The sequence below is a fragment of the Lepidochelys olivacea genome, assembly GCF_965140295.1.
Source record: "Lepidochelys olivacea isolate rLepOli2 genome assembly, chromosome: 7".
Classification (NCBI taxonomy): Eukaryota; Metazoa; Chordata; order Testudines; family Cheloniidae; genus Lepidochelys; species Lepidochelys olivacea.
In genome coordinates this window covers 11309683-11330274 of record NC_140417.1, presented here as the reverse complement: position 1 = coordinate 11330274, position 20592 = coordinate 11309683, and the positions used below count along the sequence as shown (strand labels likewise).

At 43.4% G+C, this 20592-nt stretch overlaps 1 protein-coding gene across 1 annotated transcript in view; it reads left to right on the top strand.

The window, feature by feature from the left end:
• The window catches only part of SHQ1 (SHQ1, H/ACA ribonucleoprotein assembly factor), a 109678-nt gene that overhangs the window by 57725 nt on the left and 31361 nt on the right, over window positions 1-20592 (top strand). Inside the window, exon 11 of the mRNA XM_084634420.1 lies at window positions 7768-7888. Coding sequence (XP_084490546.1) covers window positions 7768-7888 — 121 coding nt within the window. The remainder of the gene's footprint in view (window positions 1-7767; window positions 7889-20592) is intronic.

Sequence of the window (20592 nt, the reverse complement as noted above, 5' to 3'; positions counted from 1 at the left end):
TTTATGTACTTGATAGTATATTTAGAGATGCATGTGTCTTATTAACTCTGTTTTTCCTAGAGCTCCAGGAAGAAATCCCAGCCAGTGTTTCGCCCTAGCTGAGATTTGGGGGGCGTGTCATAAATATAAAGGGAAGGGTAAACCCCTTTGAAATCCCTCCTGGCCAGGGGAAAGCTCCTCTCACCTGTAAAGGGTTAAGAAGCTAAAGGTAACCTCGCTGGCACCTGACCAAAATGACCAATGAGGAGACAAGATACTTTCAAAAGCTGGGAGGAGGGAGAGAAACAAAGGGTCTGTGTCTGTCTGTATGCTGGTTTCTGCCAGGGATAGACCAGGAATGGAGTCTTAGAACTTTTAGTAAGTAATCTAGCTAGGTATGTGTTAGATTATGATTTCTTTAAATGGCTGAGAAAAGAATTGTGCTGAATAGAATAACTATTTCTGTCTGTGTATCTTTTTTGTAACTTAAGGTTTTGCCTAGAGGAGTTCTGTATGTTTTTGAATCTAATTACCCTGTAAGATATCTACCATCCTGATTTTACAGGGGGGATTTCTTTATTTCTATTTACTTCTATTTTTTATTAAAAGTCTTCTTGTAAAAAACTGAATGCTTTTTCATTGTTCTCAGATCCAAGGGTTTGGGTCTGTGGTCACCTATGCAAATTGGTGAGGCTTTTTATCCAACATTTCCCAGGAAAGGGCGGGTGCAAGTGTTGGGAGGATTGTTCATTGTTCTTAAGATCCAAGGGTCTGGGTCTGTAGTCACCTAGGCAAATTGGTGAGGCTTTTTACCAAACCTTGTCCAGGAAGTGGGGTGCAAGGTTTTGGGAAGTATTTTGGGGGGAAGGACGCGTCCAAACAGCTCTTCCCCAGTAACCAGTATTAGTTTGGTGGTGGTAGCGGCCAGTCCAAGGACAACGGGTGTAATATTTTGTACCTTGGGGAAGTTTTGACCTAAGCTGGTAAAGATAAGCTTAGGAGGTTTTTTCATGCAGGTCCCCACATCTGTACCCTAGAGTTCAGAGTGGGGGAGGAACCTTGACAGCTCTTATGGCACTTATTGTGTTTAATATAATGAAATCTCATAAATATTTATAAGATCATTGTTTTCAATTGTCTTACAGATGTGGGATCTTTTTATATATTTATTTTAAAATCTGTCCCACTAACTTTTAAGCAATCAGAAAACATCTCTTCAATAAAAGCAGTTTATTAACTGCTCAATATAGTGTAATACCGTTAACTTTACAAATAAACTAAATTGTTACAGGTTAATATTTTCATTTATTTAAGACACCTTAAAGTGAATTCCATTTACCATGCTTAGACTTGTTTCTGTGATCATTGTATGACTTGGAAAAATTTTGGTTCAGCAAATACCTATGATGAAGCAAAGAAAATCTTTAGTTCACAAATGTTTACACTAATCTTGTGCACATTCTTAAACACTTATCATTACTTTCTGAATAGATTGTTTCTTTCTTCAACCTTGATTTGAGTCTTTGCACTGTACAAAACAATTGAAATTCCCCATGCTTGGTACTTGGTAATCAAGTTGATATTCAGTCCTGTGTTTCCAAACTACAGAATAAAGTTAACTGCAGTAAATGACTTGAAGAAAAGGAATTTTGGGCAAAAACAGTGGCATGGTCTTCATCGGCCATGAAATCTTAGACTTGAGTAAAGAACTGATGTTAGTAAAGGCCAAAAACAAATGTCCTTGGATAGAACTTAGCATTGTGAATTTCATGGTGATGGGCTAGTAAATGAGTTACACTTTCTAGAATAGCTACATTAAGGTTTGAATATTATTTTTATGTACCTCTTATTTCTTCTTTGAGTATAGTCCCTATAGATGTGCGTGCCTCTGTGCACTCTTGATCGGAGAGTGTAAAGTAATATCCACCTGCACAGAACAGTGCCTCGTGCTCTGAATGAGGGCACATCAGGAGGTGTGAGCACACCACCACTCAGTTCCTTCTCAGTTGCCTGCAGCTCAGGACAGAGTTCTGCTGTCTGCTATATTCGCCTTAACTTGTGAATTCCCTACTCCCATGGGTCCCTTTCATGAAGAACATCCTAGGGAATGTACATTGTAGGCCCAAAGATTGACTATCACTGAGTTCCCTTCCCTTATCCCCTTCCTCAGTGGAGTTATTGGAACTTATGGGGCCCTACAGTAACCAACTCTATTGGGGGCCTAAGAGAAAGCACCAGCACCCATTGGTACCATGTCCCCTACCGGCATCTCTAGACTGTCCTGTGCTATGTCACACTTCGGTACCACACACTTCTCTGGTTTGGATGATGTAAAGGAGGAACAAAAATCTCAGGTGGAAGAGATTTTACTCCCGTCTGTGTAATACTCTCCATCTCTGGTTAAGGTAGTAATGCTACCACTGCCCTCCCACGCTGATGATTTTAAGACCTTCCAGGACCACAGGAAAAGGCAAGCAGACTCGCTTCAGATCCTGCTGGGGGAAGTGCGAAAGTCTAAGCATTCCCTCGTCGGTATCCTGAACGTCAGTCCCCATGGAAAGATTGCCATCATCTCAGTGAGGTGAAGGGGGAGCTGGCAGTGCTCATGGTGAGTCCATGATGTATCACCTTCTACAAAGACAAGGTTATATTACATCTCTATCCTTGCTTCCTTCCAAAGGTCTCCTTGGAACATAACATTAACCAGGAGATTCGCTATCATTTTTCTATTCAAAACCTCATGCCTTTTGAGGAGAATGAGACCTTCATTCACTGATTGTTAGGAGGGCCCTTGCTTTCTATGTGGATAGGACTAAATCATTCAGGCCTCTCCAAGACTATTTGTATCAATTGCAGATAGGTTGAAGGGCCAGCTGATTTCCGCACAGACTAAGTGGGTTTCGGGTTGCATCATCACCTGCTATTAAAATGCCAACATGCATCCCACCACACAGAGCAACAGTGTATTCTAAAACTCAGTCCACATCGCCAGGGCTACCCAAGGACATTCCCGTAGCAGAAATTGGCAGGACTGCTACTTGGTCTTCTCTCTATACCTTTGACAAACATTTTGCCATCTTACCTGTTTGTAGAGATACCACCACCTTTGGTGATGCAGGCTTTTGAACTATCCTGGATTTACCCACCTCTTCGATGGGTTACTCATTGGGAGTCTCCTATGGTGGAGCACCCACAGGGACATATACTTGAAAAAGGAGGAGAGATTACTTACCTCATAGTAACTTGAGTTCTTTGAGATGTTTTTTACCTGTGGATGTTCCACCTCCCACCCTCCTTTTGCTCTACTGCAGAGGTAGGCTTCAAGGTCAAGAAGGAATTGAGAGAGACTCCTTATATGTCCTTGTCAGAGCATGAGGCACTGTTCTGCACACCCGTGGGTCTGCAGACACTACTTTGCAGTCTATGATAGAGAGCACAGATCAGAGTTCAGGAACCTACTTAGGGCACTCATTCTCTGAGGAAAGAATAGACTGAAAGACCTTAATTAACACGCTCTGGAGGGAGTTGTATTTACCTGGCGGGTTGCGGTAATGAATGGACTTGGGTATGGATAGGAGAACAGGCTCCAACAAGTCCCCTTTTCTCTCCCCAAAAATGCAAAAGCAAAGTGGGTTTGTGGGACAAGAAAGCTGTTAGAAATAAAGTATATTGGAGGTGACAGGCAAGAAATGAACATACAAAGCAATTTTTTTTCTTTCAAACTGGAGGAAACTCTGTTGAAGTCTGGAGTGCAACTAAAAGCAAAACATCCAAGGAAGGAGAACAGACACAAACACCCACCAGTGGGAAAAAATATTAATAGGTTAATTTAAGGTGAGATATTTTAATTGAGTTTCTTCTTTGAGTGGAGAACCCATAGGTACACTACATCATGATGTGCATCTGCTTGTTCACGCTTGATTGGCGATTTTTGCCAGCCATGTCTGTGGGGTCTGCCTTTGCGCCTTGCAAATTCTCATGTTTTGGTATAAGAATATATAGGCAGGGTGGGACTTGCTATCACACTCCAGTTCCTTTTCAACCATCTGCGGCTGGAAACAGAGCAATGCGGTGTCAGTTAGCTAGCTACACAGCTTGCTACCTCTTCCCCTTAAACTTTTATTTGCTTGGTATTTTCTTTATTTTATGGGTTTTTTTAGAGTTTGTGCTTTTTTGGGATGGGATTTCTTTCTTCCCTTTGTCATTTGCCTGATCTGAGCCTTTGGGTTTTTTTCTGTCTTGGGCCTTTATCTGTGTCAGATAGTCAAGCTGCCTCGGCTGCCTGGGAGGACTTACATCCCTTTCAAATGTAAAGGTATGTCTACACTGGCAAGTTTCTGCGCCACAAGTTATACCACTTTTATTAAAATGCTGGAATTAAACCGCTGTTGCGTGTCCACACTCTGCTCCTTGTGAGACTGGAGCGCATCTACATTAGCAGCTCTTGCAACACAAAGACAGCAGTGCGTTATGGTAGCTATCCCACTGTGCAACTGGCCGCAGGATGCTTTGGGAAGGGTTTGCAATGCACACACACACACATGCCTGCCTCTGTGTTCAAGGGCACGAACATTCCACATTAATGATTTGCTTTGTGTCCCGAAGCAGATCAGCACAGCACGCAATGGCTGTCAGAAACCGTGCTTTGAAAGGGGAGGGACGCATGTCTCCAGGGCAACTGAGTTCAAAACAATGAGCAGAGCAATCACTTGAGGCATTATGGGACAGCTCCAGAGGCCAATTACAGCACAGAGAGCAATCAAGTGTCTACACTGGCAATAGAGCGCTGGAGCCTCTGCGCAAATAGCCTGACGACTCTCATCATGGTGGTTCTTTTGCAGTGATGCAACTGAGGAGTTTCTGCACACAGAGTGGCTTGGCAGTGTGTACATGTCTGCAGTTTGAGCGCAAAAAGCTGCTTTACTGCGCAGAAACTTGCCAGTGTAGACAAGACTTTAGATCTGTTCAGTGTTTAAAAGCAGCTCTAAGAAATTGAGGGAGGACAGACTTAAATGCCTATTGGTTGAGTGAGTGGTGTCTGAGACCCATAGGGTACAGTTCACCCCCCTGTACCTTGGACCCAGTTGCTTACAGACCCCTGGTGACCATGTCTTTTGCAATGGTAAGCAGAGACCCTGAGGGCCCTTCAGAACCATCCAGGCCCTCAAAGAAGAAAAGGCTACATTCTTCAGGACAGGCTAAGAGAAGGGGAAAGTTACCCCTTGTTTTGGATCTCAGGAGACCTTGCATCCTGGTTCTGCCGAGGCTCCCATCATTTCTGGTACTGAAACCAGAGCACCGGCTAAGAAAACCATGCTTCATACTGAAAAGCGATCAGGTAAACAACTTAAAACAGCACTAGCATCAAAGCCACAAGGTCTCTAGAGCCAGGCCAAAATCATTGTCAGTGCCATATTCTGTAACCAGATGAGAAGGGCACATCACTTGTCCTTCAGTACCCACTCCAGTACCGCTCAACATAAGAACTCTTGAGGCTTCCTATTGAGAGTCCCCGGTACCATCCAAGCTGCTATTCAGTGATGATCTTTGAATCCTGGAAGGACCTGAAATGATTTTACAAACTATTCAATGTTTTCATCTTTCATTGAACACTTGCCTCAGAATCAGAGGGAACAATTTCATGCCCCCATAAGAGAAGGGCAAACAATTGCCAAGATATCTCTTCAGGCCTCTCTCAGTGCCGCTGATACAGCTGCACATTCCATGGGTATGGCAGTAATCATGCCCCAAGCTTCTTGGCTGCCTCTGGCCTCCCCTATGAGGTACAAAGTACTATCAAGGACCTTCTCTTTGAGGGGCCCACATTATACAGTGACTCTTCATATTCTTATGCTCCCAGGCAACACTACAATCTTTGGGTATCTATAGACCCCAGACAAGGAGAAAATACAGTAGATTGCAGATGCCTCAATGTCTTGCTTATGCCACTGCCAGCCCTGAACTGTCACTCATGTGCAGTCACACAGTGTATTCCTCCTTTTTCTTTTTGCCAATGTAAACAGTATGCGACTTGAGAGACAGTTTGATGAAAATGAAATCCGTGACCACATCCATTGTGCCTTAACTAAACAGAGTAGAACTGTAACAAACCATATTTCCCCTTTCTCATCCCTTAGTGTACTGGACGGATCCTGACTTTGTGAAATCATTGCAGCAATGTATAAAGTGGGTATGAAATGAAAGTTCCCTTTCTATCTCGTGTACAAGAACACTAGACAATGCTATGGAATCATTAACTTGATGTGCTGTTTGCTGCAGCTGGGGACCACTTAGAAAAGCAACCAAACCCCCATGAATATCTGTGAAGTAGAATCAAGGGCTATGGGGGCATTAGAGAGAGAATCTCAAACCCAGTTTGTCCCCCCTCTTTTATGTGTTGTGAGAACTTTTAAAACCTGTTTTATACTCTTTTTTGTTGTTGTTGTTAACTGCAAACTGGTCTGGTTGGCAGTTTGACAGCTAAACAAGGTTTTCACTTACATTGTCATTTTTTAAAGAAAATGGGTCTGCTTCTTTGCAAGTCAGAATAGTCTGTCTTGACAGATATTAAGGATGATAAAGTTTAGAAGTTATAGTTCAGCCCCATGCTTGTGCATCTTAATTTTTATCTGATTCTCTCTCTAGTGTTCTGTTTGACTAATTCCCTTCCAGTGCAGCATATCTCCAGCTACTCCACACCTGCCACTTACACCCTATTGTACAACTTCTCCTTCCTTGTTCCCCTCCCCTCTCCGTAGGCACACTCAGGCTCTTCTGTGCAGAGGTACTTCTCTGTTAAAATCTTGTGGTTGGACAGCAGGGAGAGTTCTGAGTTGATCTCGTACAGATCTTAATTTTTTATTTATTTAATTTAATTTAATTTAATTTATTTTATTTTTATTGTATAAATTTTATTTATATTTATTAAAATTTATTTTATACATTTTATTTATTTTTTTTATTTTATTTATTAAGCGTGTAACCTCGCCAAGTTAAGATTAAATAATCTAGGAGGCGCTCACCCTAGCAGAGGGGCTGGTAGACTCCCTCTGCACACTTTATTTTTTTATTAGCCATACTTGTTTTCACTGGCTAATAAAACTATATTTTAAAAGTGTTCTCACTTACACTTAAGCCTCAGTGGTTTTGAGGCTTTTGAAAAAAGGGTGCAAGGAAGTGCTAAGTAATTAGGAAATGTTTGTAGCTAAACATCTGCTTTGCAGAAATGGTGACATAGGAAAGAAAAATGAAGCAGAACAGGTCTCTTCTGCTTGTGAAATAAGAAAATGTATTTCTGCTGCCAAATGTACATCTTTCAGAGATTTATCCCATGTTTTTAAAAATGGGATTTTTTTTTAGTTATTAGGAATGTATGATGAGTTCTTTTTTATCTCAGACATTTGAGCTGCCAACCAGTTTGTCACTAACAGCAGCAGGAAACAGTAATGAATTCTAAGACTCCGATCCTGCCATTAACTGTAAATGGGCACACTTCCATTGACTTCAGTAAGGCTCCGTGTATGCAAAGGAGCCCAATGGAAGAGAACTTGTGCAATTGGGACCTAAATCTCTCCTCCCTTTATTTTGTTTTTTAAATGAGGGGAAATGGGAGAATTCCAATCAAATGATTGAGGCACTAACTCAACATAAAAAGGTAGTAAGATTGCTCCAAACCTGCCATAGATATAAGTTGTTGCAATGAAATGTTTATTAAGGTGTCAAGTGTAAGACTGTAACATTTTAGTTTACATTTATTTATTTTTCAAAAAGCATCAATGTTTTTTCCAGGTAAAAGTGCTGTTTTGAAGTGTCTGTTGGACATTCACAAGATTTTTCGAGAAAATGACCCTGCCTACATCCTTAATGATCTGTACATTACGGACTATTGTATTTGGATTCAAAAAACAAAGTAAGTTTTAAATCAGTTGCTATTCTGAGGGAGTTTTTAGCATATTGTATCCAGGAACAAGTGTTGATAATTTGTAAACTCCTCAAAATGGAAAAAAAATCCTTCCTTAAAATCATAAATGGAAATCTGTTCAATCTTTCACTTATTAAACTTACCTAACATGCTATTCATGCAAGACAAAAGAAGGCTTTTTATTTTTTTAATAATGTTGATAGTAGTAGAAGGATGGAAGGTTTGCTTTTAAAGAAAAATATAAATTCTGTTTGGTTGCAGACTGCTAATACATAAGGGAGATGCAGCTTCATGGGAGTGATCATGTAACTGCACAGAAATCAAGAAGCTTTTCCAAGGAATTAAAATGATTAAAAAACATTCATGTAATATTTGAAAAAAGTTTATGGCAACTCACAAATCCTGAATTGGATGTCTTGAGCTAACAACACGCATACAATATTTCATCTGCACAGAACAACTGACTGACTTAGGCATTTTACATTTACTGCTTGTACTAATTGGTTTCAGCACCTAGAAAGAGGATTGTAGCACAGATCCAGCTGAATAAGTGCAGTTTCCACAGGTTTCTTCCTGGGGTAGAGAGGAAGCAGTGATGGACAAAGCTGCCCTGGTTCACCTGGTCCTCCACCTGTCAGTGCAGTGCTTTGCTACCAAAAGCCCCTACTCCAAGCAGCAATGTAGGGTACAGGTGCCTCAGTAGCTCCAGAATGCCTTAGTACAGTCATGGTTGTAAAATGTACTGTATGTGGATGTGTTAAAACTGCTCTGTGAATATCTTGCTGCTGAAGGCATGGTAATTGATATACAGTATAATATAATATCACCCTGATATGGCTTGATGGTCTGTAAGCAGCCTCTAAATCTTAGTCTATAATTTAACAGAGAGGTTCACAAGAAATTGTGAATCCTGTAAATCAACCAATCACAAAAAACAGATTATTTTGGGTGACATGGCCAAGAAAATTTCAGAGCAAGTATTGGGGCAGGAAGGGAAATATGAAAGAATTTTTTATTTTATATAAAATATGGATCCAACTTAAATAGGCTAATATTAAGTAATGGCACATCTCTGAGTTCTGAGGGTGTGTTTTTTTTTTATTTTTTATTAAAACAGATGTGGTTTGATATCATCAGAATGTCTCAATGAATAATAGCCCTACAATTCACAACTGCCTGTTACTAAATGCTGTGTATTATTTGATTGTTTATTCATTTGCTCTTTAGTATATTTTTAAATTATTAATTTTGCTACCACTATGAAGAGTGGGAAAAAAATCTATTACGGTATAAAAGACCGTTTAATCCCAGTATATCAAAATACTGCCAATTCAATCAGTTTTCACTTCTTTGATTAGGCCAGTTTAGGCCAGTAGCCTAAAGAGAGCCATTGGAGAATTCAGAAGCAGACTGAAGCTTTAGTAGAGAAAGTACAGTAAATGAAGACAGAGGTCTTTTCATGCATCTTTCACGAAGAAATGAGTCCTAGGAGAGAAGCATTGCTGCTGTCCACGTCAGTAAATATAACATCGAGCAAGCCAGTCATCGAACTTAGCCTTTTTCAAATGCAGTGGAGGAAAATGTAGGGTAGATATAAGGGACTGATAGATTAATACATTTACTGCAAGACACATACATTAGGTACCAGTTAAGCAGAACTGACATCCTCTGGAAAGAGGCAATTAAGCTATCTTACTGTCATCATGATATGGCACAATAGTTGCCTGTCATTAGGAGAGCAAGAGACAGAGGAACTGCAGAATCAATCTCCTATTTTTAGGCCCCAAGTCAGGAAAGCATTTAATCATGTGCTTATGTCCTTTTCTATTCAGGATAACACTGAACCGTATGCTTGAAATTAAGCACATGCTTAAGTGCTGGCCTGAACAGAGATCTTTTCTTGAATCAGAGCCTTAATGTTTTCCGCTAATAAATGTTGCAGGAAATTGTTAGGTTCACATATGATTTCAAATAATATATAGGGGAATCAAAAATAGGCATTGGCTGGTCTGCTAACAATGGGGGGGCTGCACATCCTAATAGAATGATCACATGAGCCCACTCTACTCTCATGCATGATCATGTAACAACCCTGTGGCAGCTGCTGCAATTGCTTACATTGTAAGGGGATATGTGCAGGTTGTGGTGGGGATATTTTGGTATTTATAGCTATCTTTAATGAAAAGTTTCATTCTTTTTGAAATCAGTTGATGATACTATCTACTTTTGGTCTTCATTTTATTGTTTTGTCATACCTGTTCTTTGCTCCCCTGAACACGTGACTAAAATGCATGGTCTCCTTCTTCCCTGGGTGTTCCTCTGCTCTTGTGGCTGGCAGCATCAGCTGCACTGAGGGTTCAAAGTCTCTGAAGGCAGGTCCTGTTTTCCTGCCTCAGATTTGTACACAACTCGTAATAGAGGCTGAGCCCTTTTTGTTTCCCTCTGCTTTTATAGGTGTCCTGGCTCCTTTTTGCCATGAAACACTTGAATACTTGTGAAAGCAGAGGCACCTCCATTAGTTCTCCATGGGTCTGCACCAGCAGACAGCCGTCTGGGAGCCCCTGGTTTAGGACAATTTTATATATTAGTGCACTTTCAAATCCTAGACAAGAAGAGTGTACTGGAATGCTGATTACACAAGGCTTCCAGTTTAAGGCCTTCTCCACAGTATAGCTTAGTATTTGTAACCAGTTATTAACAGACTTATATGACCCAGTCAGAACAAACAGTTTGAATGAGTCCACAATGCAGCTTTTCTGATTCAGAGCTGGAGATAAATGTGCTTCACATCTCTGCCTACCAGGCACTCTGCTTATGTTTGCAACAGTGATTTCTGGGAAAACTTGGGCAGTTATCCTATGTTGCTTCGGCAGGGGAGAACACTCCCAGAAGATGCTGTGAGGATTCTTAGGGTATATAGGACTGAAAGTCACTTTGTTACCCACCCTGCCTCCAGCAAGAGGGAGACTTTCTTGTGCTTAACTGAATGTCAGCTCCTTAACACCATCAGCCTGTTTGCCACCTACGCAATCTTCTCTGGGCTATGTCAGCCCTTATTTTGCCTTGCAGATTAACAATAGGTGCACCACAGACCCTGAGCCCCTTTGAAGCATTCCATTGTAGTGTCCAGACTCTTCTGTACCAAGAGTCATAGAAATACCAGATCTGCTGTCCCTAGGGGAACGGTGTACATGAATGGTCTCCAACCTTTTTACGCCCAAGATCACTCTTTGAATTTAAGGGCAACTCAGGATCTACCCTGCCCCTCCCCGAGGTCCCACCCCTTCCCCAAAGCCCCGCCCACACCATTCCTCCCTTTCTCCGTCATTCACTCTCCCCCACCCTCACTCACTTTCACCAGGCTGGAGCTGGGGATTGGGGTTTGAGAGGGGGTACCAGCTCTGGGATGGGGACGAGGGGTCTGCAGTGCGGGAGGGCGCTCTGGGCTGAGCCTGGAGCAGGGGGTTGGGGTACAGGAGGGGTTGCGTGCTCTGGGAGGGAGTTTGGGTGCAGGAGGGGGTTCTGGACTGGGACAGAGTGTTGGGGTACAGGAGGGGGCATGAGGTGCTGGCTCTGGGAGGGGGGGGTCAGGGCTGGGGCAGGGTTTTGGGATGCAGGAGTGGGTATGGGGGGCTGGCTCCGGGAGGCTGCAGGTTGGGTGGAAAAAGAGATATGCTGGTCCAGCATAGCTTGGCCTGCTGTATTCATGCTACTTCTGGTCTTAATGCTGCAGAGCCGTTCAGAACCTGCCTATTGAAGGGGGTGGCAATTACCTTGGGCGGCCCCGGCCCCACACCACTCACGGAAGGGACCAATGCGGCTCCACGCGCTACCGCTCTCTGCAGGCACCTCCCCTGCAGTTCCCATTGGCCACAGTTCCCTGTTCCTAGCCAATGGGAGCTGCAGGGGCGGTGCTTGCAGGCAGGAGCAGCGCACAGAGACCCATGCCCCCACCCCTCCCGGGGCCGTGGGGCCGTGCTGTCCGCTTTCGGGAACGGCGTGGGGCTGGAGCAGGCTGAGAGCCTGCCTTAGCCAGCCCCGCTGCACCAACGGAGATCACGATCGACTGGGAGAGTCTCCCATAATGACCAGTCAATCATTATCGACCTGTTGGTGACCACTGGCGTACACACTAGCTTGTATGATTCAACTTCGGATCAGCACAAATTACTAATACCTCAGCACTGAAATATACGGCTCTGTGAAGACCAAGTTTATTATCAAAGATTCAAGAGATAGTATATAAGGATAATGGAAAAAAAAGGATTACATATAATCCTTTAATGCAATATAATGCAAAATAATAAAATGCTTCCTAGAGATTATAGTTAACAGGCTAACCTCCTGTATAAATAAGTCTTATCTCACCTAAAGTCTTTTGCAGTGTCTTCCATCAAGGTAGACAGAGATCCTGTTTTCATGAAGCATGATCCATTTTCGTCCGAGGTGCAGGAAAAGGGGGTGGAACATTGTTTGTACTCTGAGGCAGAATAACTTCCCCATAGCTAATTTTCCTGTGCGCTGCTGTCCTGTTGATTTCACATTCCCCTGTTGACTTTGTATGTAGATGGGTAGCCATTGCATTAGCTTACAATGCTTAATTTCCATGCTGACAGAGAAAGATGAATAAACATCTTTTGTCTGACAGAAAACATGTTTGTCTGCCTTGATACAGACTTTAAAACATGTTTTCAGTACACATTCATAACTCCTTACATAGTATCTGTACATATATTTCACAACTACAGTGATGACCATTGTGGCCCTCGCTTTCATTTAGGACCTCACATGACATTCTTTGGTGAACCAGAATGTATGTACCAGGATTAGGACATTCTTGTAACCTCCCTGCCAATTGGCACGGAGAGGTTTTTGGATCACAAGAAGTGCACACATGACACCACCCGCATGATACTATGGGAAGGAGGACTAGCCTTATTAGGTGCACAAGCATAATTAGGTAAAGGCTTCCTATCAGCACTGTAGAAAGCAAACAAAAACACACAACAGTGTGTCAAATTGGTTAAAAGAAAGAAAACCGCATGCCAGGATAGGCCTCTAACGCAGGATTAACACTCTTAGCTGCCATGGTTACTCACCAAATTTTAACTATGTAGTATGGGAACAAAGCACATTTACAGCTAGTGCCAATAACTGGTTACAATTGGTTAAAGGTTATAATTTGGACATAGCCTAAACTGTATGATGCTGTTGAGTGTGTGGAGATGGATTGATGGGGTATGATTTTAAACATAGTGATGTGGTCTTGGCTAAAAGCAAATAAGCTGTTGAACAAAATGATGATACATAGATAGTTGATAAGTCTGATTTGGTGAATACCATCTGTTATTTTGCTTATATTAGAGGTGGTTCTTTGAGTGCTGATCCTTGTGTATTTCACTGTGGGTACACATCTGTCCCAGGATGGCACCAAGCCAGAAACTGCTGTCCTGTAGGAGTTCATCATACATGATCCCCTAGAAGTGGAGCCGACATTCTTCTTTTTAGGAGACTTGGATGTTATTGAACTGCCCTCACCTCCTTAGGGACAAGATCTAAGCTCACACAGAGGTGTCCAGAATTTCTTGAGTGCCTTTGCAATTCTACAAGGCTGAGTTCATGTGGGACTGCCATGAGGACTTCCCCACCCAGTATTTGATCCCTCACACTGGCCTTATTGGTGACTTTGGGGCCTAGTAGAAACCATGAAGAATCTGTAAGTCCCCTCAAGCATCATTGTGTCATTCCCCTCCCAGAGAGGAACCCAAACTTCCTCAAGAGGCTATGCAGAAGGAAAGAAGGAAAAAGAACCAGAACCAATGGTACCGGCTCTCCCACAAAGAACGTTTTTGTTTTCTCATGACAAGGAGGTTGCTCCAGCCTCTCCTGTATCTGATGACAACAGGCAGTTTCAAGATATACCTAGGAGGGTGGCAGATGCATTCCATTTCCCCCCAGGGGAGGTCCAAGAGACACCTCAGGGCTCCTGGACATCCTACAGAGTGCTGTGCCTAATAAAATACCGCACCTCATCAGTGATGCTATTCTGGAGCCTGCCAAAGCTGTCAGGCGCACACAAGCAGCATGTGCCCCCACGTCTAAGGGGCAGAAAAAAAATACTCCATACCAGCCAAGGGAGCTGAATATTTATTTACATGTCCTGTTCTGAACTCTTCAGGTTTGCATGCTGCTACAGAGCGAAGTAGACAATATCAAATTGCCAAGTGTTGCTTTTTAAATATGACTATTAATTACTTAAAATTCACTGAATTTGCAGACAGATTCCCACAAGAGAACAGCGAACAGTTCCAAACTCTTATTGGGGAAGGTGAAGCTAATTGCCAGATCCTCCCTCCAGGCTACAGCCAATACAGCTGACACAGCCTCCTGTTCAGTGGCTACGATAATCGTCACGCATAGAGAGTCCAGTCAGGCCATAGCAGAGGACTTTGAAGGACTCAAGGATTATCCTCCACACCTGGAGATATACACCCCAGTTCCCTAAAGGAAATTCCATAGGCTACAAACATAAAAACCCAGGCTGCCACCTCAACTCTTTAATAATCAGAGAGATACAAATCACCACAAAAAAGACAAAGAACACAGAGAACCAAGCATAACACTCTGCTTCCTCCTTCCTTCCAACCACAGCATCCTGCTAAAAAGTTCTTTTGATAGTATCTTAGAGAGCTGTGAATCCATCCAGATGTCACATCCTTCATCTGAGAACTCAGGTACTCAATTTGGTGGCTGTCTAACCCACTTCTCACCCATGTGGTGGACAATAACAGTGGTAAAATGGGTACTTGACATCAGTCACTCCAGCTGTCTCATAGAATTCACCTCCCTTCTCCTTCCAAAGCTGTCTTCCATTTTCGAGATTGGGTTTTGTGATACATCTTCACTGCACACTCCTTATGATGGCATACACTGCACAGTCTCCTAGCATGAGTATAAATAGCAATGCATACAGTGCTTAGGCAAATAAAGACATGCCTGAATGCTTTAGTGTAGGTACCTTACACGGTTCTCTGAACACCCAAAAATTGCCTCCCCTGTCGACATTGCTGTTTGTTCCTCTGCCTCCCCACTGCTGGAATCTTTCCACACTGTGGGGAAAGGCTCTGGTAGCTCCGTGCTGCTAGAGCCTTTCCCTGATGCAAGGAAAAATTCTGGCAGCAGAGAAGCAGTGGGGAAAGGCTCCTGGCAGCTCTCTGCTACCAGAGCTTGTCCCTGCTGCCTCCCACTGCCAGAGCCTTTCACTGATGCATGTAGCTACACACTGCAGTGTGGAAGCAGTTAGCTACATGCCACAGTGAAAAGCTACACATACCCTACACGCCTCTGCCGGTGGCGTACAGTGTAGCGATGACCTCAGTGAACAGATAGAGACCATATATGTGTTGGAGTCCCATTTTCTCCCCCTCCACCCGCGAGGGCCCTGCTCATAAACATCTCTTTGTTGGGATGGGGTGCCCATTTGGATGAGCAGACCATACAAGAAACATAGACTTCCCAGAAATTCAGGATACACAGAAACCTCTTAGAGCTGAAAACAGTGTGAGAAGCCTGCAAACATTTTCTACCACTAATACAAAATCATGTTCAGGTGATGAACTATGTGACAGCAGTGTTCTACATTAGGAAACAATGGGGTTTAGAATCCCCCCCTTTACATAGAAGCCGTTAACCTGTGGAACTGATGTATTCACCACCAGATTACTCCCTTAGCAGTGCACTTCACAAGAGATCACAGTACAGTAGCAGATAGCCTCAGCAGGTATTTTGTCACAGATCATGTGTGGGATCTCCATGACTTGGTGGTCCAGAGCGTTTTCCAACTATGGGGGATTCTATCTTGCACCCTGTTTGCATCCCCAGGGAGCAAAAAATGGATAATGTACTGCTCCAGGTCAGCTGGAGGTCAGGTCTCTGTGGGAGAGGCACTCCTAATCCTGTGGTCAGGACCCTTAGTGTATGCATTCCCACCCATTCCCCTTTAACGTCCGGTTCTGAGGAAGAATCCAGCAGGATGGAGCATTGGTGATTCTAATTGTGCCCCGATTGATTTGGTCTCCCAGTCCCATACAGTTGTCAGCATGTCCGCCGATCACAATGCAGTCCTTCCCTGTCTTTCTGATCCAGGCCAAAGGCAAAGTCAGGCATCCCAATCCATATTTCCTCCATCTCACAACATGATATTTGTATGGGCATCAAAACTGGAGAAGGACATGTTCAGAAGTTGTCCAGAACATTCTCAATAGTAGTAGGAAGAAGTCCACTAGAAAGTGCTGCACTGCCAAGTGGAAAAGATTCTCCATCTGATGGCAACATCCTCTATCCGCTCCAAAAGACTCTGACATCCCTAGCACCCAAGACTATTTACTCTCCTTAAAGACATCAGGTCCATCCATCACTTCTATTTGGGTACACCTAGCAACCATTAGCAGTCACCCGCCCAATTGACAACCACTTAATTTTCACACATTCAGCAACTGCATGGTTTCTGAAGGACCCCCTGCCACTGAAATGCCGCCGAAGATCGGAGCAAGTGAAGGACCCGACGCCAAAGTCCCGCCGAAGACCCGGAGAGAGTAAAGGACCCGACGCCAAAATGCAGCCGAAGACCCGGAGTACCGCTGGGTGAGTAAAAATTAAAAAGGCGCCACTTCTGCTCGGTGGGAGAGCAGCCACTGCCCCGCTCCCCCCCTAGCGACGCTGCTGCTTATGGGTGATCACTGTACACAGTTTTCTCTAAGGATAATGTTTCTTGGAGACGGCACCCCAGATTTACCACCAAGCTGATCTCAGACTCATTTGAGCCAAGTGATACAAGCGATATCTGCCCTTTTCCTGAAGCCACATGTCAGCAATGACAACAAGAGACTTCATTCTCAGGATGTATGCTGGGCTTTGGCACTGTAACTACAGAGAACAAGACTGTTGAGGAAATTGCCTAGACTGTTTATGTCCCTGGCAGGATGGATGAAAGGAGAAGTGATTTTCTTCGCAGCAATTTTCCAAATGGATCTCAGGCTGTATTCTACAATGTTGAAAGTTGGCAGATACCCCTCCTCCACAAGATCTGAGGGCTCAATTTGCCAGAGTCCAGGCATCCTTGGTGGTGTTTCTTCGAGATGTTCCACTCATTGAATTCATCAATACCTTTACAAGATATGAATTGGTACAGGCATCCACAGCTGATGCGTCTTTTGGCTTGTCAGCCCTCCAGTTGCCAGTGTGACCGAGAGCCTTGCACCCTTCTCCTGCAATGAGCACTGCTGGTCAGTCACACACCGTAGAATATACTTAGGGACCAGTATCTTGAAGAACCCCAGTTCCGATAAGATAAGTAAACTCTCCTCCTTCAAGTGTTGGTCCCTATCTATATTTCACTACCTGATCCTTCACTCATGATTCGCAGTAGAGAAGGAGTCGAAGAGGTGGTCAGTTCCTGATGCCCCGTACACCCTCAGTCCACAGCACGTGGAGAGGAAGGAAGGCACGGACCAATGGTCACTGCTAGGAAAAATCTTCCAGACTCAGATGCATGGAGTGCATGTGCACCCACAATGAAATACAGATAGGGACCATACATCTCAAAGGACTCCAGTTGCCATGAGATAGGTAACGTCTCTTTTCAGACACTCCCATTTCAGAAGCATGTGGCTGTTAAGCATGTTACTTTTCTCTCATTAGATTGTCCTTAAACTTTATAGGAGAACGGTGTAAGGCATTAGCAGATGCAGCCTGACAGATTACGCCATTCATAATTTTAAAGCAAGTTTTCCCTGCCTAGTAGTTTTCTAATGAATGTCTTCAGGTTCCTTGTTAAATTAGTACTTAATGCAATTATTACATTGAATACAAAAACAGCGAGGAGTCTGGTGGCACCTTAAATACTAACAGATTTATTTGGGCAACATTTATGCCCAAATAAATCTGTTAGTCTTTAAGGTGCCACCAGACTCCTTGTTGTTTTTGTGGATGTAGATTAACACGGCTACCCCTCTGGTACTTACAGTGCATCCGATGAAGTGAGCTGTAGCTCACGAAAGCTTATGCTCAAATAAATTAGTTAGTCTCTAAGGTGCCACAAGTACTCCTTTTCTTTTTGTGAATACAGACTAACACGGCTGTTACTCTGAAACCTTACAATGTAGTGTACTCAATGTAACTTTTGGTTTTTAACTTTCCATTTGTTTACTGGGGAGGGAGCATATTGTACAACAAAACAGAGGGAGAAATAAATGTTAACCTAGGCTTGAAAAACTACATAGAGAATAGTGGAAGCAACTCATAGTAAACCTCGGCAGGTGGTGTCAACATTTACGTTGAAAAGCCAGATGCAGCCAGATGGAAAATTGCATCTTTAACCCCTGAGGTCAGAATGGCATGTCACCACTTCATTTGATCTCCCTGCTAAGTGAGCTTATCATCCGCCCTGCTGTCATTCTTGTTACTACTTTCATTTCCATAATAAAATTACATTTAATTTGTCTGGTGTGCTTGGGTTTTTTTGCGGGGGGAGCAGGTGGGGGGGAGGGGTTTGGTCAGTGCTTTTACAAACTGCTATGACGCAGATTAGGGAATGATGGCTGCCTGTCCAAAGCTGATTAAAAGACCAATTTTGTCTCCCTTTCCCCCACAAATAAAATCATTGGGTCTCTGATGCGAAGGACATCAGGGGATGCAGAGAGCAGAAGAGCTGTGAGGTAACAATTGTTTATCTGGGGGACGGGGGTGCTCAGAGCAAAGGAGTCCAAGTGCGGATGATGTAGGAGAAGAAGGGAGCAGGAAGCACTGAGGCTGAGAGAACACCCTGTGCATCATGAGAAGAGACTCCTACTGCTGTGACCCACAGGAGTTTTGTCAGCTGTTGAAGCCAGGGAAGCACTAGTGGTTTTTCCCACTGCTCCTGCAGCCTTGATCTACTCTATGGTCTCCCATCTGGCTCTTTCTGCTCCTCTAGGCCCTGGTGTTCCCCTTGCCAAAAGATCGCTTCCTGTCCACAGTCTCCCCCATTACCTACACTTTCACATACCCAGCTCCTAGGCTTTGGCGGGGCGGAGCTCACAATTCCCAGAGTAATTGGGTGGCTTGATGGAGGGAGATTCTGAGTTGCATTAAGAGCCTAGGGATGGACACTGGGACCTGGGATGGGCGAGTGTTAACAGTCAGAGGGATGACTGGAGGCCAGGGAGAAAGGAGAGAGAGATTGGATGCGGAACCAGAAGAGAGAAACCGGAACTGACTGGGCAAGGACACTGGAGATAAGGAGCTGGGGTGGTGAGAAACTGGGACTGGCTGGGCAAGGAGACTGGGACTATGGGGCAGAGAGGGCGTGTGAGAAAGATGAAGCCTACTGTGACCCATTAGGGCTGGCTGGGCAAGGAGACTGGGATGAGAAGTCTGAAGAGTGGAGACTAGCCCAGGGTAGGCGAGACTGGGCCTGGGATGAGGAGACAGGGATGGGAAAACGACAGGACTGGGATAGGGAACAGGTTGGAGGGATGGGGTAGAAAGATCAAGCCTGGTGGAACAGGCAGAAGGGTCTGTTACCACTAGAGCGCACTCTATTCCAGAGGTTGGAATGGAACCTAAGATTCTTAACATTCCTTTGCTGTCAGCAAATATCTGAAACCCACTTGCAAAGTGTGTGTCTCATCTCCTGCTAATGCTGGCCAAAATAGAGATTGACAGCCTACTACTACTATCAGTTACCCTGTTAGCTCAAGTGGCAGAGGTCTGTCTGTTGAATTTGAAGGTTTCAACTTTGCTGAGGAACCTTATGTATGTCAATATGATGGAGATAGTTTTTCATATGTAAGTTTCAAGGTTTTTAAAAAAAAATGTTAAAAGAACATTAAGGTTTCAAACATTAGAAAGTTAGGAAATGCCACAATTAAGGTTGCTTGTGCCTTGGAGATGAGAATACCCAGGTTGCCCTACATTACATAAGCATCCAAACTTTAGAAATATTAACCACTAGGAATTCTATAGGAACACATGGTTCGCCTTACTGGATCATACCCACGCTCCATCTAGTCCAGTGTCATGTCTCTCTGGCAGTGCCAAAATCATATGCTTCAGAGAATTCTGTAAGAACCCTGCAGTAGGCGTATGTGGAATAGTCTGCTTTCCACATAGATCTCATCCTGATCTCTGATAAAGGTTGGCTTAAGCCCTGAATCACAGTCCTTTCTAAAATGTTTGTCATTAATTATGATAAACTTGGATATTTTTATATCCATATAAATATCTAATTCCTTTTTGAATTTTGTTAAGTTCTTGGCCTCAGCAACTTCCTCTGGTAATGAATTCCACAGCTCAGTTACATTTTCTAAGGAAAGAATGTTTTCTTCTATCCGTTTTGAATTTCCTACCTTTTAATTTAATTTGAATGTTCCCCTTGTCCGATGAGCCAGGGAAAACAGAAGCTATGGATCTCCCTTCTGTATATCATTAATTTATTTTCTTTTATCATGTCACCTCTTCTTCATTTCTTTTCTAAGACAAACAGTCCTCCTAATCTTTTCACTTTTTCTTCGTATGAGAGTTTTTCCAGACCTTTGTTCATTCACCTTGCTCTTCTCTGAACCTCCTCCAGTTTTGCAATATCTTTTTTGAGATGAGGTAACCAGTGCTATGTGGAGTATTCCAGGTGTGACCACACTATTGATTTATATAAA